This window comes from Anguilla rostrata, chromosome 13 (genome assembly GCF_018555375.3).
Source record: "Anguilla rostrata isolate EN2019 chromosome 13, ASM1855537v3, whole genome shotgun sequence".
NCBI classification, from domain to species: domain Eukaryota; kingdom Metazoa; phylum Chordata; class Actinopteri; order Anguilliformes; family Anguillidae; genus Anguilla; species Anguilla rostrata.
The window spans coordinates 30,166,979-30,191,433 of NC_057945.1; the positions used below are offsets into that span (position 1 = coordinate 30,166,979).

At 40.8% G+C, this 24,455-nt stretch overlaps 1 protein-coding gene across 2 annotated transcripts; it reads left to right on the top strand.

Annotated features, from left to right (window-relative positions):
* Positions 1 to 413: 413 nt before the first annotated feature.
* si:ch211-253b8.5 (dysbindin) lies at positions 414 to 18,386 on the top strand. Of its 2 annotated transcripts, none has more exons than XM_064305441.1 (4): positions 414 to 701; positions 15,624 to 15,767; positions 16,182 to 16,325; positions 16,677 to 18,386. In XM_064305441.1, exons 1-4 carry the CDS (start codon positions 608 to 610, stop codon positions 16,970 to 16,972), a joined length of 678 nt encoding a protein of 225 aa, XP_064161511.1. In that variant the 5' UTR covers positions 414 to 607; the 3' UTR covers positions 16,973 to 18,386. The 2 variants fall into 2 exon arrangements, with proteins under 2 accessions (XP_064161511.1, XP_064161512.1); XM_064305442.1 differs by lacking the exon at positions 414 to 701 and adding an exon at positions 9,181 to 9,593.
* The last annotated feature ends 6,069 nt before the right edge of the window (positions 18,387 to 24,455 follow it).

Below are 24,455 nucleotides of genomic sequence, written 5' to 3' on the forward strand. Positions count from 1 at the left end.
ATGCAGATTATAATAGCATAGATATTTGATTAAAGAAACACCAAAAAGCAATCATCTAAATTATGTATAGATTTCTAAGATCCAGTAAAGTTGTACGAAAAAAGGTATCCAATGTTACTATCAAGCAGAGTCTGAAAAATGCTTTTGCATTCACCAATAGCAGCGTTATCTTCATTAATGTATGAATAGTCTTGTAGTCTGTCACTTCACATTTCCCACACAGCAAATGATCCTGAAAGCAGAAAGACCAAAATATAACAAAGACAGCTTCCCTGAATTCTTGGTATGCTCCATCTGATTATGTAACAACAGGTTCCCTCTTCCCAAGACACCCATTCTGGAATGGACCCTCCCCCTATGTGAGTGTTCACTTGGTACTGTCCATTGAGCTGTAGCCCTCTGTCCTCAGATAGAGAAGCTCAGCTCTGCCCAGTCTGGCACGGGGAGGGGGAGCGGTTTGTGAGTGCACAAAAGTCAGTGGAGCTGCTTGGTGTGGTTTCCTGGCTTCTTCAGCGCAGCAACAGGGGAAATATGATCTTCCGCTGGTCCCAGGCCTCCTGCCACTGCTGACACCCGCCCGAAGAGGAGATTGGCACTCGCACAGTGCATGTCCCCAACTGTCTTCGCACCTAGATTCAAACCGAGTATCGCCAGGACCATGACCTCATCTGGGTCCAATCTCCACAGCAAGCGTCTGACCTGTGAGTAACTCCCAAAAACTGAAATAAAGTCACAGTAAAGTTGGTGAGTCTGGAGCTATCATGTCTGTTCACGGTTTTGAACAAATAATCTGTATATTTATGGGCTGTACAACAATAATCCTTAAACAGTAACAAACTTTTTATACTTGTCATCCATTTTTATGCACTCATTGTTTCGGAAGTTGTCTAGTACTCATGGGAGAGCTCAAGTGTTCAACAGTGGTGTGTCTCCTGGGAACTGAACCAGTGTTCAGGTTTCTAACCAATTACCCATCCTGCCACAAGTCGACTTTAGATTCTGCGTCTTACAAATGTCCTGACTGCATTACATGGCTCTGTGGTGTGAATTTCCATGAGGTTGTATAAAATAAATAATTAGAAATGGTCCCTAGGATTAGTTTTGCAAAAGGGAATTTAGAGTTCCTAGAAAAGTTCCACACCTTCCTAAGAACTCTAAATCTTGTGTTCTGAAAAGTGTTCCATTGCTGTACGTCACATGGGTTTAAGGTCTAAGTAGGTTTATGTGTCGCATGCGGCCCACTTGTCTCTCTGTGGCTGCGGCAGAAATAGCCAGTCTCTGTAGGATCACCACAGTCTATCCAGGAATGTCGTGTTAGGGGTGTCTCTGAGATCTTTTCCTTATTTGGTCTTCATATTTCTTCATCTCTGTGGTTTGGAGCATTGTTGTAGAGGTAAATCAAATGCTTTTATGGAGACAATGTCCAGATTTACTAGCCAGCTTAACTGGATGAAATAACACCTTTTGACAAAGAAAGCGTGTGTATTTACATTGGTTTATTTCTGTGATTACAGTATGTGTTCTTGTGTGTGGATTTAAAGATGATGCTGCTGTAACCGAGTGTTTGTAGATGGTGTAGACAGATATAGAGCTGAAGTGTGTATGGATGTGGGTGTGTGAATTGATACTAGATGAGGGGACTCACTTTTTACGATGCGCACACAACGCAGAGTAGCACTAGGGTTCACTTTTCACGCGTCCCAACCCTCACTTGTCCCGAAACAATGGCAGAGTTTAGCCTCGCTCATATTGCTCACAGTAATGACTCTGAGGATGCTGATGTGTGGATGTCTGACTTTCAGAGCACTGAGGTTGGTAAAACAACAAGTGGTCCTATTGCCCTGGGAGCATCAAACTCTGAGGACCACAAAGTGTTTTCTTCTTCCTTTTTATGGTAGGGCAGTCAGAAGTGCAGACTTATGTACCTTCCTCATGGCCTTTAATTACCTTTATTTAACTAGGTGGGTCAACTGAGAACTTGCTTTTAGATCATTTGTAGTTTTTTGATCAGAACAGCCTTCCTCTTGATTTGACTTTAAAAAGTTTTTTTATTGCTTTTGCCACTTGAATGGGCAATGCAGCATTACCATGGTGATGGAAAGTTGCAGGGTTCCAGCTGCAGGTTTGGTCCATCCCAGCTGTGTGCTAACACGCCGGTTGACAGGTGGAGGGCAGCTCCAATTACAGACTGAGCCATTTCCCACCACCATTACTATACACTGCAAGACCTTGGCAGTGGCTCCACCCCTGTAGTCTCACTAGAGGAGTATTGGATTGCCTGTGCCACACAGTTTGGCACGGTGGTTTTGAGTTTAATCTGATTTGCTGTGACACTGGGTTACAGGCAGCACCATGTGTTCTGGTCATGTTCACCTGGGTTTTTGAGAATATACCAATTTACCAAAGGCATTGGGACGACAAATAACCCACTTGCATACATGTTTCTCTGTGTATGTGTGTGATGTATACAGTATGTGCAAGCATGAGTGTTTGTGCAGGGGTGTGTACATGCATAAGTGTGTGGGAGTGTGCTACGTGACACACTCTTTACCATCCCTTCCTTCTGCAGGATTAACTCCCGTGGGAGTAGTCTGTTCCTGCGTGTGGCATTCATCGCACAGAGTACATCTTTATATTTTCTTAGCAAATACTGGAATCCAGTCACTCCCAGTCACATGGGTTTACTGTGGTTTGTCCTTTTTCATGCAGTGGAAAAACAGGCATATACTAAAGATCAGCAGAACAATGCTTTTAACAGGAGCCAAACTGGGGCTGGAGCGGAGGAGTGAAGTGACCCTGTATTTTCACTGCTTATATGGAGTAGTTTACAGTTCTCAGTCTAAACATGCTCGCTCTCTTTCTCTCAGTCACTCTCTCCCTCTCTCTCACATGTGCGCATACACACACTCACACACACACATACACACACGCATGCACGTACACACACACACGCACGTACGTACCCATGCACGTGCACACGCATGCACACACGAGCATGTACGCACACACACACGCGCATGCACGTACACACACACACAGGCACACACACGTACACACAAACACAAATAAGCATGCACACACACACGCGCGCGCGTGCGCACACAGTCCTAGACAGTGATCCAAATATACACGCATCTCTGGCTCCAGTCATCCCACCCTCTCACCCACATAAATGTAATGTTAGATGTTAGGTGACATAGAACTGAATGACAGCTTCCAGTGTGTAAAAAAGGAACCCATTCATGTACATATCTGTGTCTAAAAGAGGCTGCTGTTGTTCCCTCCATTATCTCCGTCCTTGAAGACAGGCAGGATACCCCTCAGAGGGCGGAGTCTAAAGTCTTCTGCAGCTGGAGGTCCCTCCTGAGGTGGGGAGGGGCGTGCAGTCCTGCTAAATAGGGATCTTAGAAGATTGGGTTGTTAGTTACATTTGCCCTTGTTTCTGGTGCTGGAAGGTCCTATTTGGAAATATGAGATATGGCGGTGAACCTGACACACTCTCCACATCTCTGGGAAATAAAGAACGAAGGAGCGGCAGCAGTGATGATTCCAAGTCTTGTGAGCTCTGAGTCATGCAAGGGTGAGCCTTTACAGAGAACTGGGGGGGAAAGACACCAGACATAGGGGCGCTCCTTTATTCAGTACTTTATTCTGAACATACTGTACAGACCAGAGGAAACACACACTGGTGCGACTGCAGCGATGAGTGTAGGATGTAGGGGGTTTCTAAAGCAGATCTGTTTGCTGATGGTCTATGAAGCTTCCACAGAACACAGAGAAGGATGAGGGCTTTACATTCTTTTCTTGTGAGGATCTAAAATAAAAATACATTTATGATTACTTCTCATGTCATGGCTCCTTCTGGATGCTGAAAGTGGTCAATGTAACCCTTACCCATCTTACCACCAACCCAAACCTTCCCCAACCCCCCCAAAGGATTCCTTGTGGTTCATAATGATGTAATCTCTGTTAATACTGTGTGTGTGTGTGTGTGTGTGTGTGTGTGTGATTGTACAGCGGAAGGCAGAAAATCAGAAAGTGCAGGGCACAGTGTGACACCAGGCACTCACTGCTCCCATTGTGATGCCCGGAAAGTGTCTGAGCTGAGAAAGGACAACGGGCATCAGAAGCACCAAACCAGAAAAGCAGCCCAGCTGTCCCGTAGAGCGGTTTGGTGTGGGTTAACAATGATATCACCGTGAGACAGGCCGTGCCAGGGCTGAGCGTTCCTCGTGCTCACCCCCCCTCCCCCCCCTTAGCCCTGACCATTAATAATTCACTCCCAGACTGGAGGTTTAGGGTGGATGAGAAAATCCATAAATAAAAGTGTCTGAAAGGGAAAGGGAGTGTCAGAATGGTGACTAGAGGATATCCACGTATGACTGCAGCACGTGTGTTTCTGCACTCGGGTTTTGTGATATTGGACAGCGGGCTCTGATGACAGGTTGTAATTGGGAGGATGTCATCTCAAACAGCTGCAAGGCATCCACCAGACACACCCTCCGACTGTGAAGATGGGGGAGGACGATTCTGAACTGAGACTGCACCTATTGAGTACTAAAGTTAGAGGCCCTTACGTGTGTGTTTATTTGGTGATTTCACCTAAAGAGTGGGCAAAACTCTACACAGCTCTGAAGAGAGATGTTATCATCAGACAAACATAGATTCTGTGAAATATCATCACATGTGCTCCCTAGGTAGGCATCAGGCCTACTGGGGAACAGCTGAATCCTAGGTATTGCTCACCTATCTCTGATAGTCAGAGTCTTTGCTGGGGCAAAGGGGCTAAATGCATATTATTAGAAAAAATGAGCATACTGTCTGCAAGATGGGATAAATGAGTCCCCTGCAGTTTGAGGCACTCTTAGCACTCAGGGATCAGCAGACTGCGTGGTTGGAACAGCAGGGCCTCGAAGAGATGGAGAAAGGGATTGTGGGTAATCCATCTGGAGCCCTCCTGCGTTTAGTCCAAATGAGCAGAGGTGAGAAAGTTGGTGTTGCAGCAGGTCCAGTGACAGCGCTGTCGGAGTCAGACCGTGACTCTTCTCCCTGCCTTCGCCCTGCTCGCACCCGGCATGAACACGCTAATCGCATCGGTTTATCAGAGGAGTAAACTTAATCTGTGTTTATGATCACACGGTTTAACATGCCCTCCAGCCATCTGTTGCACTGGAGCCAGAACAGAGTCAAATTGCAAAATGGAAACTCTAGCCTCAAGTAAAAAAAAAAACCTAGACTCTTAATCAAGTCAGAATTTGTTATTGTTCAAAAAGGAAACTTTTTTTTTTTTAACTGAAATTAGTTTTAGTGAAATGAAACACATGAAACTTGTCTATATCTTTGAAAAAATATTTTAATTTATTTAAAAAAGAACTTGCTTCTAGTTTAGTTATATATAAATGTTTATTGAATCTACTGTAGCCCTTTATTGAATCTACTGTGGCACACTGTGGAACATTTGAATGAAAACATGACAACACAATTGGAACACTGTTTTATTTTATGCTCATTTAAATATAAAAGAGGAAAAACTATAAAGTTTACAGTTTATAAACAATAGAGCAACGATAAAGAGAGTTAGCAACAAATACTTGACAATGCAACCACAATATGCTCTCTCTCTCTCTCTTCTCTCTCTCTCTCTCTCTCTCTCTCTCTCTCTCTCTCTCTCTTTCTCTCTCTCTCCCCCACATAAACTATGTGACATATCCAGGGCGAAATCAAACCCATCTTACCCACCCGCAGGAGGAGAAGCACGTCTCCGTTTCAAGGGCAGACATCTCCACTCCTCCACAAACCAAAACACATGACATAACGTCTCAGCCCACCTCTTCCAGGGGATCAGGGGTGCCGCATGCCTCCACGTTAGCTCCCGCTTAGTGTTCTCCTGTTGAAGCTCTGCTGTGTGACAGTAAAGATTCAGCAGTCAAAATGATAAATTTCCTCTGCTCGCTAGCCGCTGAGAGACACTTATTGAGTGTTATGAGACACCCATGATTGAGCTAACAGGGCTTCCAACCCCTAGTTATTGGGCTACATCTGTCCCTAACCTTTACAACTTAGAAGCACATTGTGCTCCTTGGAGAAAAGTGCTATTATTGAACTCTGGCTAAATTAACTTGATTACACTGAGTGGTGTTCCATGCTTTATACCTACAGTGATCAAATGAAAATGACTCGCTATAAATCTTGCATTTCATTTGTCTTAAGGCTCAATGGTTGTGTAGTGATATACAGTGTAAATGCATCCTTCTTGGAGATTATGAATTATGTATTATTTGGCAGTGTTTGCATTGACTTAAGATAGATTTCCAAAAGGGATATAATGAGGAGAATAAACACTGCACGCTCAGTCTCTTTCTCCCTCTTCCTCACTCTTCTTTTTCTGTCTCTCTCCCTCTCCCTCTCCCTCTCTGTCACAGAAACACAGAATACAGAATACACAGACAATGAGCTACTGTAAATGATGAAATTGCGGTTTGTCTTGTTACAGAGAGGGCAAACTGCAGGCTTTTGACCCTTGTATAATGTGGGTTTAACTTAACCTTCTTATATATTATGCATTAAGAACACATTTAGCAGTGTTCTTGTTGAATTAAGATAGATTTCTGAAAGGGATATAATGAAATGAATAAACCTCCAACACTCAGTCCCACCCCCCCCCCCCCCCCCCCCCACCCACCCACCCTCCTCGCGCTCTGTGGCACACTCTCTCACTCTCTCATACACAAATACATTGACAATGAGCCACTTTAAATGATGAAACTGTGGTTTGTCTTGTTACAGAGAGGGCAGACCTGGGGCTTGTATAATATGGGGTTTAACATTTTGTCATTCAATAAAAGGATGAGAGAGAGAAGCCAGCTCACACAAAGAGAGCCTTTGTGTGTCACCGTGGTCAAGGATCAGCAGTATTTTCAGTAATCAGAAAATGCTTTAGAGCACTGTGCGCAACCTGTCAGATCCAACCAATGAACTCGTCAGCGGGTTACAGGCTTTGTCTCAGTAAAGCCATTTTCTGGACTGTGTCAAGCCACTCACAAATCTGGGCAGTGACTCTAACTGCTTCTTCCAGCAAGACAAGAAAGGCCCTGCATTTCGATGGAAAAGTGCCCTTGGAGCAGATTCATCAGACTGAATGATTCATTTGGACCGCCCTGGAATGCTTTTAGTCACATTGCAGCATCCACCAATGATTGTTCACTTCAACATTACACTCCGAAAAAGAATGCAAGGCCCTTGTGAGTGAACGTGTAAAATATGTTTTAAAAGTGCAAAAAGCTTTTCTGAGGCTTTTTGTAGGCTGTTGTTCCTGCCTTTTAGGGTCAGGCTGTCGCTACCGCCCACTGGTTGTTTGTGCTGTGTGAGGGGTAATTGCACTGTGGAGGGAGGTGGTCTGTACTTTTACAGTAAGCCACCACAGTCCAGCAGCTTGATTATAATTGTCTGGAAAAGGAGGGCTGCTGACTGACAGCCCAGCCACAGCACTTCCCCTGATTCCCCTCCCGGCCCATTTATCTACAGTTTCAGCCATTCCATGAGAATGAAAATATTCCAGTACTAAATAGTTTTTTTAAAACTGTTACTCACTGCCTCTCAGTTTGGACCGCCAGTTTGAAAAAGATGGATTATGAGTTGGTGTCCTACAATGAAAAATGTTTTGCCATGCAGATGCAATTAAGGAAAATGTATTAACTAAGAGAAAATGAGTGTATGGAATTTAAAGTTACTCCAGTTAAAGCCACTCCAGTTTAAGAGCAAGTTTGTCCTAAAGTGCACAATTCAAGCTGCAGGATCCTGCACAGATGACTGCACCCAAGTGAAGCGCTTTCATTGTCAGGGACAACACCGCCACTGTCTGCATTGTGTGTATCCGCCAACCGAATAAAGCGCTTCCTGTAACCAGCTTCCCCTCTCCAGAGCCAGGCCCAGACCAATCCCTGCACCTCGGTGAACCTGCCGTTTTGTCCCGGTTTGAAAAAGGGGGCTGTTCTTTTCCAGTGGCCTAGAGGATTTGGGTTCTTTTTGTGTGCCAGCGGGTCAGGGGCGGGGGTGGATGCACAGCCCACCCAGTATTTCCGGAAAATTCCCTTTCCCTCTGGAATGGAACCCTAATCCATAGTACTCCCACCAGCACAACAAATACCCCCGTAATAAAAAAAAACCTTGCTTCTGGGAAGAGGAAATTTGTGGAGCCAGATCTCACAGTCTACCATCTATCTGGCTATGGTCTCAGTCATTTATATCTTTCTTCCGTTCCCTTCTTCCTTTCATCTTGAATGTCACAAAGAGAATAGACATACTGACATCTATTCAGTACATCCTGAATGCTTGAGATACATGTCTCACACTTAACCATTTCACAAAATCACTGTCTGTTCAAAAGTGAGTTAATACCAGAATTGCATTCCTGAAGGTCAAATCAACCATTTACCTAATTTAAAAAATTCAAATCATTGCATAAATATGTGAAATTTTGTTAAATATTGGGGCTACTTAGTTCTCTAGAGTCGGACAAATGTAAGAAATATCTTGGACTCACCATAAACATTGGAGTCCCAAACATATTCATATTTTCATGAAATTATGGTTTAAACACTATCTTAAACAATCTTAATCACAATGATAGCAAGTGCTGGGTTAGGGACTAGGGTTCCTCGTTTGAAGTTTTATTATATAATGAGAAATTCACAACAAAAACACAATGGACCTCATTTATCAAGCATGAACCGAACAAATTTGATCGTAAATTGTTCGTAAAGCATTGATGCAATGTGGGATTTATCGAAGTTAAATCTGAATAAATTACACGAGTGCTCTAAACTGTTTGCATGTAAAACATGGTTGAAAAGCTTGTTTTAAGTGTTCGTGCTTTTATTATTCCAATCGTTCATCTTTTATTTTGATTGAAAAAAGTACCAAAACTATTTGAGTTAATTATAAGTCAATTGAATATTATAATTGTCCAAATTATTATATTAAAAACCACAACTGGACTCAACATTAAAACAGGTGATGGTTCATTTGCATAATCCCAATTAATCTAATCTAATGCTTAATTACAATTGAATATAAATTCCATAAAACACATAAACGCAATTTGCTATAAATAGGGCACAGAAATCATAGCTTAGTCCTTCATCACTATGGCTGACATCACTTCATTAGAAGATTTAGCACATGGCATACTTTGGACATCAGGCTGATCTTTGTCATAAAATTATTTACTTATTCTTAAAATGAGCTAAATCGGCTCAATCTAGGACCCTGAGGAAATAGGTTGGAGGGAAAGGGAGGAGTTCAGAAAATGGAGGGAAAAAGTGGAAAGAATAAGGGCGTGGCTGGTTAAGGTAGAGAGAGGGAACAATTAACTAACTAGGAAAATGGTGCCTAGAGGCCTAGTTTTATTTCTCTTCTCAAGCAGCAGATCTGCTAGAAAGTCTTGAGAAAATATCTGAAAACACAAGGTTGAAAAACTTTGCTTGTGTGGATTATTGGATTCTTTGGATTGTCATTCCTGTTGGATTCAATGGACCTGTTTTCTGTGTTTGTTTGACCATCATTGTAGGACTCTACTAATGGTGGAAACTTTGGTGAGATCAACCTTTTTTTTGTTGTTGGCTGTTTTTGTTTTGCTGAGACATTTTTTTTGATTTGCGATTGTTTGGATTGTGTATATTTTTATATTTACTTTGTAGTCTTTTTTGTGGTGTATATATACCTGGAATTTTGCTAAGAACTTTCTTACTGAAATTACTAAAAAGGTGGAAGATTTGCATGGCATGGATGTGAACAATACTGGTGCCGTTTGTTGAATGTTTTTGTTGTCATAAGAACCCCAGGGATTAATATTTTGATTATGATAATTGAGTCTTTCCTTTTATAATTTCTGGGAGCGACTGTAGCAAAAAGCTAGATAAACGTTATACCCCATTGTGCATACTGTATTCATGATACAGCAAATTGGAACACTCTTCAGCAATGGTGGACATAGACATTTTAATGGAGTGCAGAGCTGAGTTCAGGCAGATGCCACTTCTGATTTCAGGGTTCTCTATTTCTCCTGCTTTTCCTCACATACTTGGAGCCATTTTCACATCCTTGAGTGATGGGACATCTGCCAATGAGAGTTTGCTTAAAAGCAAGCTGTTTCACTGTTCTGCCCAACTATGGACATGTAGTGCAAGTTCTGAACAACAACACCACATAGTGAGAGCATGGAGGTTATGGAGGGGGTAGAAGGACTCCAATTAACCCTGTGGAATGCGCAAAATGACCCAAAATAAGATGCTAGAGAAAAAACAAAGCTTGTTTTTTTCAAACTCAGGGCTATTCTTGGCAAATCATGCAAATGGAGTCAAACCTTTCTTGTATCCATAAATAAAGGCTTGAAGTCATCCACGACTATCATTATTGGTTGATGGTGTACAAATCAATGGTTTGCTGTGTTTGATTGCAGTAGAGTGATGATGGGGAGAAAAGGAATGTTTGGCATCCTGAAATGGCATCGCTGCCAGCACTAAAAGCCTAAGTGCAATATGTGACCTCAGACAGGGGGTCTTCCTCACAGAATGATGGCATGCTGCAAAAGACATGAAAGAGAATATTTTTCAGATTCATCTCAGCTTTCTTTGCGTCCGGCCCCAAGGTAAGGGCTCTCCCACAATGGACACAAAGGACAAATACAGAGCAGTCCATTCACATAGTGGCCAAGACAGTGTTTATGGCTGGTTACAGGCAAAAAATTGTTACGTGAACATCACAGTCCATGTTCTCTTCTGTTAGACCCAGAGACGGATTATTTTATGCTATCTGCCCGTAAACCATATCCATGTCAGAAAACCATGTCTTTAAACAAGTATTTTTGATGGATAAAGAGGACATTGCTCATTTTAATCTTACACAGTGAAACTCACTGGTCTTTGCTGGAGGTTGAGATGAACATTATTGATGTTGATCTTGTGTATCATCCAACAGCAGATGAAAGAGAGAGTATACAGATGGAAGGGGAAGGAGAGTAAAGGAGGGAAGGGTATGAAAGGAACATAAAAACCAATGAGGAGGAAGGAGAAGAAAAATGAAAGCAGAGGGGAGTGAAGGCATTGAAACACATTAACATTTCCTTTCTGGGAATATTTGGTTTTTATTTCTATATTTCATAATTTATATTTTGGCTTCCTAAATAAATAAATGGATCTCTTGTGAAATAGTAATATGCTGTGCAACTATAATAGCCACATGTCTTACACAGTCCCATGATAATGATATAATGGCATCATGCTTCGAAGTACTATTATTATAAAGGCACTGAATTTCAGGCTGTGAGAGAGATAGACAAAGGAACAGACGGTTAAACATATGAAAACAGGCATAGAGACAAAGAGAGGGATGGCAGTATCTCTCAGTATATCCAGGAACATTGCTGTCAGCCAGACAGTTCTCTGACTGTCTTATATGCTTATCCCAGCAGCAGCTTCCTGTGTATGGATTATGCTGGTCTGAGAAGCGGCTCATCTTTCTTAAAATAGTGGCACAACCCACTTCCAAATCCTTGTTAGGAGTTGTTGGATTCAGTAAACGTCTTGGATTAACTGTGGGGACAGCAGCTAATCAACCAGCACAGTCTTTGTTGTCTTTAACACTACAATTTAATTAAATAATTAATTACATTTATGCTTCTGTTTTAGACATTAAGCAGATGCTTTTATCCAGATAAACAAACATATCTCATATTCCTTTCATACAATATTTTATACAGTTGAATATTTAATGTCTATTCAAGTTAAGCACCTTGCTCAAAATTACTACAGCAAAGGTTCACCTGAGAATCATTTCTACAACCTTGGAGTTACAAGCCCAGGTTCATAAACATTATGCTGCAGTGCCACCATTATTTCTATTGTATTAAATAAACCAATTCAAACGTAACCAGATATTTATCAATGAAAGTACAATGCTTGAAAGAACAACCTGTTTAGAAAACTCAAATAAAATCACTGTTCTGGTAACAGGAAGGAAACTTTAAGCTCTGTGATTTGTGCTCTCTAAGGCCAAACAGTGCATGCTTGTTCCTGATTAAAGCTTTGGATTGCACCTAATAGCTTAACCAGATTAATTCCCTGAAAATGGTTTTGGGACAGTGGGTCAATGTGAGCTTTCTGGGTCAGTGAGTATATTTAGCTATCTCTGATAAAGCTTTGTTGAAAATGGAAATCTGCAGCCTAAAATTAATACACGTAGCCTGTGTCAACCAGAGTCTTGCTCAGAGTCGATGGCTACTGTTTAAAGACAATTCACTCCTTCAGGGTGACCAGAAGTCCAATATTTTTATGTAGCCAACTCAACTCTGAAAACACTAAGAACTACAGCTAGATAATTTACATCTAGTTTTAGCATTTTCCATTATATTATTTGGTAACTTCAACGTCTGTCAAAACCTAACAAGATGATCTCATTGCCATCACCTTTTGTTTTTAAAATTTCAGCTACTTCCACAAGGGAAGGGTATCGACTAAGATAAGAAAAAATATCAGAGCCCAGTCTGCATTTGTGGCACATTTTGTATATTCTTTGTGAGCCCTTTGGCATGTTGTATACCGGTACTGATGTATGGATATTGTGTGTAGGCCTATGAGTGTGATGTGTATTAGTACTGTTGCGGTTAGTGTGTGCAAGCCTATGAGCATGATGTGCACCGAAGCCATTGCAGTATGGAGATGTATCAGGGTTAAGTGACAAACAACTCTAAAACAAGAGTATTAATATAAAGAGAAAGTATTATGGTGCCCAATAAAGAATAGTATAGTGGAAGCAAACTGCTTTATTAAATAAAGAACTGAGCTTCTCATGTGAATGCCTGCAGTGCATATCCAGTATGGTGCTACACTTGTACCCTTGGGAAAATGTAGTGAAGTACATTTTCCCAAGTGAAATGGACAGCATGTAAAAATGTATAGCATGTGTTTGTAATATCAATGTATCTCTATAGCTGGGCCATCTCCTGAGCAAGTGCATGATACAATGTGTCAGTTAGCCTACATATGTTTTCTGTGTCAGAGGAAGCTACAGCTGGTAAATCCCATGCAAGCCTTTCCCTCTGAGTGCAATAAACTCCCACTGCACTGCTCAGATAATCCTTACATTAGTCTCAATTTAGAGTGCTTTAAAAGCTTCATCCAATTAGCTGGATCCCTGCCTGCCGATTATAATTACGCTTAAATCCTCAGATGGTTCATTCAGAAAGGTTCAATATATTGACAGTGCAGAAATGTGCAGAAGAATGAAGGTACCACAGGAAGATATCAAACTATGAGAAAATAGACTTGTAACATAAGCTGACTTCTTGCCTTCCTGGTGAACAATTTTATTTTTATTTTTATAATTAAGGAATTAATTAATTTTGTTTATGTAAATGACATTTAAAAAATATTCCTTCCAGAACAATGTAACTTTGCTTGTGTTTGTTACAAAGTGTACAAGATTGCTAATAGGACACAACAGGAAGCTCTTACCCCGCTCTCAGCAGTGTGGACTTCATGCAACCCATCAACCGGGTTGCTCGCTGTGTGAACTTAGAGTTGGCTGACAAAATCAAACATGGTTTGAAAAAATCTTGGCTGCCTCGACTGGTCTGGAGTAAACAGGTGGTGGGAAAAATCAGGAGGCTTTAACCCTTTCACTCGAGGATATTTAGTGCTGCTAAAAAAGAATGAATCTGGCTAAATAAATTCCCAAAACTGAACCAAAATGGAACTGAGCTGAAAAACCATTAACCACTCAGCACTAGTAAGTTCCATTACTCTGCAAAAAAAACAATGCTCTCACTTCAAGCCCTGGAACCACAATTTTCATCCCACTCCTTTTCTTGTTTTTTTTTTTTTTTTCCTCCATAAACAGATTTAAGGTTTGTTTGATTTAATCTGAATATACTTTACATGCTGTAATACTGGCTATGTTCATTTGGAATCCAGCCCATGTGAACACAGGGAGAACATGCAAACTTCACACAAACAGGATCTGGCCAGTCGGAACTCAAACCCGAAACCTCCTTCTTGCGGGGCAACTGTGCGCCACTGTGCCACAGGCTTAACCACGTTGTAATTTCCACCAGGGCGGCCTAGACCTTTGCGACAGACTGTCTACTCCTCTCTGTGAACTTGGGGTAGATGTTATAATGGAGAGGCTAATTTGTCCTGCGCTACACATTTTCATTGAGTTCAGCAGGACAAGCCAGCACAGCCTCACCAGCCAGTGAGATTCTGACTCAGGCCAGATGCTGGAGGTCTGATCCAGCACAACAGCTGTGAAAAATACTATGGGCCTTCAGAACAGCTCTAATGAATTAGAACAGGCAAGGAATGGTACCACCTCCCCTAAATCCCTGTCTTTCCGCAAGACCATATGGCCAATGGATTCCATGTGAAAATATTCTCATGCTGCCAGCCAGAGCCTGGGCCATTTACCCCTATGGGTAGCATGGTGCGCCTGTATTGACGGGCGGAAGAGCTTGTTTCAAGTTTGATAATCATCTTGAGTCGCATGAGAAAGGCAGATTCAGTTTTTCCCTTCTACATAGTATATAGCACTACACCAAAATATACTGCTCTTTTTATTTTGTTTTTTTCCCACATGCACGCACACGCACACACATGTACATTCTTGTACAGGACTTGATATTACTACACAACTTCTCTCCAAAAGTTTTGAATAAAGAGACATTTTAAGTCAGTTTTTATTTCTCTTTCCTTATTTCCCCTCTCACCCAATTATGTCTGCTGTAACCTTTAGTACAGTCCTATCCAGTGTCAAAAACATATTCCAAAATGTTTTTAAAGAGATATAGCCTGTTGGATAATTGTCAGCTCATATTTATGGTGTTATTAAATGCCCCTAATTCATCCAGAGCAATTAAATTTGATTTGTTTCTGGTTTGCATTGCTTTCAGGTATAGAATTGTTCTGTTTTACTGTCAGAACTGAATGGATCTAAGAGCTCTCATTCATAAAAAAACTAGTGTGATAAATGCACTTATATTTATCTACACAAGTACTTGTATAAGAGGACAGAGTGGTTACATGTGATTTCCAAAGAAGCAATGTAGGATCATATATCGCATTACACAGAAATCTAATCTTCACATCTTCCTTGTTATGCAATGCTTCATGAATTCTACATGCATATATTCCCATTACACTTTACTGATGTTAATTTCAGCATTCATTTTATTTCATGTTGTTATGATAGGTTTCTTAATCAGTCCATAGTGAACTGTGTATAATGTATGATTTCCCACATTCATTGGGAAGAAATAGGTATTAATATCAATGTAAAAGGAAGATAAGCAATGTCTGCCAACTCACGTAATGGCAACAAGTTCCTGTTGACATTTCTGTTAGCCTGTTCTTCAATGGTGGTCTGATTCAGTAAAGGACAGTAACGGCTAGACAAAGCCCTTGGTATGAAAGGTATGAAAGGCCTTGTTTTTCCCTGCAAGTTTCACTGCCAACACAAGATGACAATAAGTAAAGCACACAAGAAAGTCATAGGGATCAATTGTGCATGTGTAAAAATGTAAAGGAACAGTCGGTAACTAACCAATATGCATTAATCTGTTTGGTTGCTAGCGGAGACCGAGCACGCTCAGAGGATCCCGGCTGCCACGCGGCAGATGAAACGCCGGGACAGACAGCGTTTCTTTGAAGATGTCTTTCAGCACGATGTGGATGTTTACCTGTCTGCTGCTCACCTGCAGATCGAGCACAAGAGACGTAAGTTTATACACACAAAACACAGACAACATTAAACACACAAATGCACACACATGCAGGCACACACACACTCAAGCACATACTGTAAGCACACACACACACACACGTACATATACGCACAAACACATGCGCGCACACATACTTGGACAAGTGCAGATGTGCAGTATGTATATGCAGCCATATATCCCTTTCTACAAAATTACTTTATTACTAATATGATGACTGAAATCTCTTATATATTTTTGGTTTTGTACAGCAACTTATGTCCTCAGGTGAAATGTAAATATTCTGAATAGTTAGGAATTGTAAGAACAACAACATAAACGTTTCAATCTCAGTGTTGTGGCAGTTGAACAGGTGAAGTATGATAGACTGAGGGGAGGTACAGGAGAGTGATAGTGTGATTTCCTCTAGCCCCGATTGGCAGCATCTCCTCCATGGAGGTGAACGTGGACATGCTGGAGCAGATGGAACACATAGACATTTCAGACCAGGATGCCCTGGATGTCTTCTTTAATTCGGGGGCTGAGGAGGGTGTGTCACCCTCCCTGCTGCCAGGTGGGTGTGCGCCAGACAAAGTGCAAAATGAGAGGTACTATCGGTTTTAATTGTTCTAGATATAAATACTGAGACTTAAACTCTTATTTTTAAAACCGCAAATAGAAAATTTTAGCTTGTTTTAAATTACTTTTGCTTGAGAAGTGAAATTGTTTTGCATCATTGACAAATCTTGAAATGTCAAACTCTCACCTCGTTGGCAATTCTTTTGTGTTATTTAGCAAACAACTAATGGAAATAAGACTTCAAGTCTAAAGACAAAATACTTAATAATTGCTTGCTTTTTGCAGTGTGAGTTTCTGTGGGTAGCTACGGTTCCCAGGAATCCATTGTCATAATATTTTCATGCAGGTGATGACGACGACGACGATGATGATGATGATGATGAGGATGATGATGAAAAAGAGGAGAAGGGGCTGACAAAGGGGATCTCGCTGCTGGTGCCTGAAGGCTGTGAGACAAAATTTCGAATGTCGTCAACGTCCTCTGCCTCAACTGACCCCTGCAGCCTGGACCCCAGTGAAGAGGGAGGAGAGACCCCTGTCATCCAATCAGATGAGGAGGAAGTACACTCGGACCACCTCCTGCTCACAGCCACACCCGCTACCAAGGATGAAGAGGAGGAGAAGCCTTCTGTCTCTTCATAGCATAGCCTCGAACAGTCAACCTCGAACAGTCACCAGTCATTGTAGACTGACCCTGGATCAGCTCCAGCAGTTTTGATGTGAGAGGTGGGGTAAGGCAGAAAGTCATTGGAGCTGAATCCAGATCGGGACAGGAAGTTCCCAAAACGTTGCCATGTCGAAGAGGGGCCAGGCTATGCTGGCCGATTGGTCTGGCAGGTTTGTAAGGAGAGAACCTGACTAATGCCAGCAGACCGCTTGGCTGGGATTCTAGTGATTAATTTTCCTTTTTCAATTTTCTTTTTTTTTTTTTTGTAGTACAGGTTTCACACCTTTTAATTTTTGGAGTGAATTTGGCTTCGCCCTTTCCTTTTTTTCAACTACCAGAAGATGCCAAAGCTCCTCTGACAATAGTGTTTTTCCCCCTGTTCACAGCTGACAACTGTCACACTAAGATTATTTGAAGATATGTAGTAATATTCTTTGTGTATAGCACTCATGATCTGAAAATTAAGTAAGACTGAAAATATTAATACAGTAGATTGCTGTAAGCAAAGATGAAATTGTGTGATTACTTTTTTCCATGGTATTCAGTATCATATCTTCATTTAGCTTGCATCCTAGAAACTGTAATAATATTTTTAAAATACGAAAATAGCTGCTGTCAAATTAGCTTGTTACTGCATTGTGTCATTGTATGCAATTATAAAGTGGATAAACGCAGCCATGATAACTTCGATGCTGTGCAAACAAACTGCTCAGGATTATTCCCAGATTGTGTGAACACTTAAATAGTTGGGACTTGACACTGAACTTTTAATTGAATTATGTTTTGTACTGGAACTTTTTAAGCTAACAGCTTTAAAACCTGTGTTGTTAGAAGCCTGCGATAGTGAACAGTATAAATACCATAAAAAGGTATTTATTCAACATATCTGCATGGTTGAAATGTTAAAGTGCGTGACATGTCTCAATTAATTCAAAATGTGATTGAGTATTGGTAGCCTAATATTTATTTGCATAACTAAGGTAATTATGACAGCCATATGTTGACAAAAAGTTGAACACCTTTAATTATGAAGGCAAACAAATTTGTAGGAAAACCTTTATGAAGGCAACATATTGCCAGTCTACATGATTATGTTTCAAGTTCAGAATTAGGATAGTCTCCCAGTTCCATTTTGTATTCTGTCCTTTCATATGAGTCCGATGAACAGAGTTGTCTGAAGCCATGCTAAAATCATCTGGCTACTATACCTTTGTTAGTTTAAAAAACTTACAGCTTTAACCCTCCTGTTCTGTTCATTATTCAGGTACAGCAAAAATGTTCCCGGGTCAATGTGACCCGGTGCATGTTTAAACATCCAAAAGTTGTCAGAAACCAAAAAATCCTAATAAACATTGTTTGGGTACCTAATTACTAACAATTCCATCAAAATGTAGTGCAATGGTGTTATTCACCTCTCACAGATCATGGTTTCATTAGGATAATTCACTCGTTTTTCATAAAAAATACATGTTCAAACTCTTTTTTCTGTATATTGGAAAAAACCTAAATAGGTTAGGTTAATAGAAAAACCTCTATTGCTAAATAGAGATGAGATACCTCTTCTGTTCAGGGTCAAATTGACCCGTTCACTTAAAATCAAGCCAAATGAGTCATAAGGATTTTTATTGAAAGTAATCTTTATTTATGCAATGTTTAGAACCAGAAATGAACAAAAATGAAAGGTCGTAACATTCCGGCCCAACACTGTAATTAACCAGGCATTGTTGAATTACACATGAATGAACAAGAGATGAGCAATATGAACGAGGCGTGTGTGTGCGTGTGTATCTGTGTATCTACACAGCACATGAGGGACAAGTCGTCACGGTATGCTTTGTGCAAATGAATTTTGCTCATCTTGACGTCATGCAGCAACCTAGAAAGATGAGGGAGATGATTACTATGTCTTTTTGCTGATGCCGATCCCCTGACACGCACACATGCATGTGCGCGCACACACACACACACACTTACTTACCTCAGGCACTGGTGTACTAGGTGCAGCCCTCTCCTGGATCTCCCTCACTGTGGCTGCAGTGGCTGGGGTCCTTGTGCTGCCTCCGTTGTATATGCGGTACCACGAGTGCCTTCCCCAGCTTCTCATGGAAGATGTGCCTCTTGTACAGCTTTGACACATTCCACTCAGGAAAAATCTCCGTCCAGATGATGAACGCATTGTAGGCCGATTCATCAATTATGTTATAAAAAATGCCTAAAGGCCAGCGCACAGTCATTCGCTTGGTGCTGTAGGACCCCGTTACTTTGTCCAAGTTGTTCCACCCCCCCTTCGGTGGCATTGTAATCTAGGATCATGCTTGGTTTCTGGTCCTCTCTGGTGCTGATTTCGGCATTTTTATGGAGAGTGCTCATGAGACACTAGGGCTGTGGTGTCTGTGAAGACGAACTTGGACAATTGAAGGGCCGAAACAGAAAAATACTAGGAACCCAACAAGATTCAAATCAAGTACAATTACAAATGGATTACAGGAACATTGTGTATCGTACAGTATAAAATTACTTTTAAAATACTGAAAACTGTAATGGTATATCTTTTATTTACATCTCTAGTAATACGAAGTACAATAATATTGCCAATATTAATCACAAAATAACCAACGCCAAAACAAATTCATGCCATGTTTCTGTTTGATTTCTCCTGGAGTAAGAGTTTTTGTCTCATGTGAAAAAGCGTATCTAAAATTACAAGCATATCATTAATCTTATTTTCGCTTGTGTTAAACATTTGTGTGAAAACCCTCTGCATTGACCTGCGACACATGGCCATTACTTTATGAAAGGGCGACAGCAAAGGAGAAGAAAGAACAGGTGATGGATCAGTCAGCTCCAACTGCGGTTTGTGTCCATGACATGCCATTGTAAACACAAAAGGGAATATGATTTATCTGTAATTTACACGGTCATATGAAGAACGGCTGCAGATTTACCAACGCCTCCGGAATTCACCAAAAAAGTGTTTCCTCCTCCCTTATGCTATTGGCCAGAGCTGTATATCATGATCAACGTATTTTCATCGGTGGGAAGAATGGCTGTTTCATGTACAAAGCAGTATTTCAGAGAATTGAGATTTGGGGTTTATGTCTATTTGGCCATTTTGCACAGGAAAACTAGAAAGTCAAAGTCAAGTAACGCTAAAATAATTTTTTAAAAGTCAGCAAACCAACCATGAGACAGGGCACAAAATAACTAAAAAGCACTCCTATTAAAATAAACTAATGTTTACAGTGGTATGTCTTGACATTACTAGAGATGTAAATAAAAATATGTGACAGTGGTTTCTGGGGCGTGGGGATGACAGTGACTCTCAATGAAACAGAGCAACGTCGACAACACAGACACAGATCTTCAGATATGAGATTAAAAGCCAGTTTGTCAGCGACCGGTTGGTACCAGTTCCTGAGATCACGTCTGCCAATAAAGACAAACAGATTTCAGAAAATTCCATTCACCCTCATGGCCTTTTACTAAGAAACACAGCTAATCTGATATAAAATTGCTGCCAAAATAGAAAAACAACAGCAGGCTGATACAGTATCATTCAGGACTTACGTGGGCATCTCTGTTTTGAATATATGGGACATCAGGGATGTCCAATCTTATCAGAAAAGTGCCAGTCTCGGTGTAGGTTTCTGTTTTAGCCCAACCCTACAACACTTGATTCAACTGATTTATTTATCACGCTCTTCAATCTAGACCTTGATGAGTAGAACCATGCTGTCTTAATGCATGGTTCTACTCATCATTAATTCCCTTTATGAAAGGAAAACAGTGCAATGGTGTTATTCACCTCTCACAGATCATGGTTTCATTAGGATAATTCACTCGTTTTTCATAAAAAATACATGTTCAAACTCTTTTTTCTGTATATTGGAAATAAAATACACTAGTTTTATATAACATTTAATTTTAAATTTTTAAACATGTAAACATGGTCCCCAGCCAGTCTTCTGCTAGTCCCAAAGTTCAGCATACATGTTTCCCCTTCCATTGTGTGCATGCTCCTGAAATTCAGAGAAGTTTAATGCATCAGTTGTGTTGTAAGCACAGCGAAAGCAGAGACTGGAAATGTTTTAATATTTGAAGTGGGATCATTTTTTTAAAATTCCTGAAATATCTACTATTATAGTGATGACAACGCAGAGCCCATATAAACAAGACAAGGCCGTAAAACCACTTTAAAAATGTGCCTCTGAACTTTCTTCTAAATAAACTGTTACAAAATGAATATTTCCTTGTCTTAAATGTTTTATTCATGACTTCAAGATTTGAGTCCTAACTTAATAGCATAAATGTTGTGATTTTCCAAAATTGTTTGCCTCTCTGGCATTAGCATGTGAAACTGATAATTTGATAAATTTGGACAAAAACACCCTTCTCCACACGTTAATTATTGGTGACTTTTGACTGAATATAATTATTCAATTATCAGCTACACCAGGTAGGCCCTACCTGGTTAATAGCTACTGCTTGGACCCAACACACTGCAATGATGATATTCTGATTAGGGAAATGATTTGAAATCTTAAATATGCGTGAGTCATTGCTTGTCAATCAACAGACTAATGAATAAAAGCTGTTAAGCAATGCTAAATTGAATTTCATTGGTAATTTCTTCATTACTTAAGCCTGTTAAATGACAACCTTGTCCTTTCAAAAGTGATACGAGTACATTTTGAGGTAGTCAACGAAAATGCATGTAAAGCACAGCCAGTTGTTTACATTAATAATTGGGTGAAATCTAAATTAATGTTTATTGTTTGAGCATGATGTAGTATAGTTTTTTGTAACTGTAACTTTAAGGGAAGAACAGCTTTCAATTTAACAAAGGACAGCAATTTTGGAGACACGGACGATAACAGCATATACATAGCCTATTTGTTTTGCAACAAAATACATTTTTATGTGAATAATTTCTGTGGCTAGTTGCAGATGCGTGGTGAAAGATGTGAATCAAGAAGGCTATTAAGATACCGTATATCCTACTAAGATTTATTTTTCTCTATGAATAGCCTTTTGTTTCCTGTAAAACCTGGTCAGCAGCAAAGTGTCCACTCTGATTAACAGTCAAAGCAAGCCCTTCTTTCCGTTCTCTTTTGCAGGACCTCTACACTGGCGCCTATAACTTTCGACAGGTTTCTCTGACTTCCTTCCAAAAGTCCTCAGTGAATTGAATGGCAATTTCCCTGGAAATGACCACATACATTGACCTGAATTATTCATGCACAATTCTCAAACTAAACCAGGTTGTGAATCATCATAGTCTGGTGGCACCACACCTGAGCAGGGAACAAAGTTGTTTTGGTTATCTTGTATCTTGGTTGATCAAAAGTTTACTCCTTGCAAGCAGTGTTCTCTCCCCAGTGCATGAACACCTTGTTTTTGTAGTCTAAAGCCTAGTAATATTATCTAATGTCTAGTGCCTTTTCACTGGCTCTAGTCTTTTTTAATTCGCCTGATTCTAGGCATTAAAACTGTTGTCTATTTAACTGAGAGTGGCTGAATGGCCTGCAACGGAATTTGGTTTGAAACTATTTCCTCATTTGTGCTTTGTGTCTGAGCTGTATATTTCAGATCAGTATATGGTTACAGCCGCGGGTTGTTTCCTGTCATGGTCCCTATTAGCCTAGTAGCCTAGTTGTTTAACCTATTGATAGGAGTGGAAAAAGCTTTCAAAGGTAAAACATATATAAATAAATAAAGATTGTTGCTTGTCTATCCTGGTGCCTTTAACAATGTATGTTGGTTGTTCCACTCGCATTGATCGTCAAAAATCCTATGAGAAGGTCCAATAAAAAAAGAAAGGCAAGAGAACCTGACATCTTAACTTAACCCCCCCCCCCCACACAGTTAATGGGTGATGGGTGAGGTTTCATAAATCACATAATGGGTGGACCTACAATGGATAAAAGCGCTATATAAATGCAGTCCATTTACCAACTGAATGCATGTGCATGTGTAATTCAACAATGCCTGGTTAATTACAGTGTTGGGCCGGAATGTTACGACCTTTCATTATGTTTGGAGCCAAAAACTAGTCTGTCAAGATTTCAACCAGTTCAGCTGTGGTATCGTTGCAATCAAAGAAAACATCACGACGGGGAGACATAGCTCAGGAGGTAAAACCGATTGTCTGGCAGTCGGAGGGTTGCCGTTTCAAACCCCGCCCTGGGCACGTCGAAGTGTCCTTGAGCAAGACACCTACCCCCTAACTGCTCTGGCGAATGAGGGGCATCAATTGTAAAGCGCTTTGGATAAAAGCGCTATATAAATGCAGTCCATTTACCAACTGAATGCATGTGCATGTGTAATTCAACAATGCCTGGTTAATTACAGTGTTGGGCTGGAATGTTACGACCTTTCATTATGTTCGGAGCCAAAAACTAGTCTGTCAAGATTTCAATCAGTTCAGCTGTGGTATCGTTGCAGTCAAAGAAAACATCACGACGGGGAGACATAGCTCAGGAGGTAAGACCGATTGTCTGGCAGTCGGAGGGTTGCCGGTTCAAACCCCACCCTGGGTGTGTCGAAGTGTCCTTGAGCAAGACACCTAACCCCTAACTGCTCTGGCGAATGAGGGGCATCAATTGTAAAGCGCTTTGGATAAAAGTGCTATATAAATGCAGTCCATTTACCATTTACATATGCTGTAAATATGATATGCATAACTGATAAGCTACTTGTTTTAGATCTGAATCACATGAGTGGTTTACTTAAACTTTTTTGAAACTTTAGATTTTGCAATATTAAAAATTTAGTCACTTTGACAGGACTTCAAATCCCCCAGAAATAACTATCTGCCTGTGAATGGGGGTTTCACCAAGGAAGATGAAGCCCTGTGGTCTTTGCTTGGACAGGTATGTTTTATAATTTTATGTAAATGTATGTCAGAGCAGTTTGAGGCTTGCCCTTAAAACCACAGCTAACATTTGTTGCCAACAACAGATAAGCCTGTTCTCCCTCCTGTCTCTGAAATCTGACTTTCATTCGCTCAGTGATTTTATTTCCCCTCATTTCTGTGTGCATCCACCCCTCTCCATTTGCAGGTAGTGCAGTACTCCCTAACAGACTGTCAGGAGCTGAGCGACTACAACCCCAGAGTTTATGCTTACGAGGGAGATCTAAGCCCTGATGCACAGCTGGAGAGCATCTGCACCGATGAGGAAGAAGCCAACTTTTCGCCACTAGACCTCCTGGAACTGGATCGGAAATTCATTAAACTGGCAGAGATACTCATCCCCCACCCAGCACTCCGCTGAAGCAGTTGGTTGGCCTAGAAAACCTGCCCAGGCTGCAACGTGAGCTGTCATATCTAATCCGAAATTTCGGTCATAAATCTTCATAACCCTTTACCTGGCTGACATTTTTATTCCCAAACATTCCCAGAACTTTAGGAAAGTTTGGGTAACCGTTCCCAACATGTCCATTTGTCCTGTTTTTTGT

Bases quoted from the DNA above. Each gene is read 5' to 3' on its own strand.
- si:ch211-253b8.5 (XM_064305441.1), top strand. From the start codon at position 608: ATGTCCCCAACTGTCTTCGCACCTAGATTCAAACCGAGTATCGCCAGG. The intron at 15,768-16,181 runs GTAAGTTTATAC...GATTTCCTCTAG, and splicing joins GCAGATCGAGCACAAGAGAC to CCCCGATTGGCAGCATCTCC. The intron at 16,326-16,676 runs GTGGGTGTGCGC...ATTTTCATGCAG, and splicing joins GTCACCCTCCCTGCTGCCAG to GTGATGACGACGACGACGAT.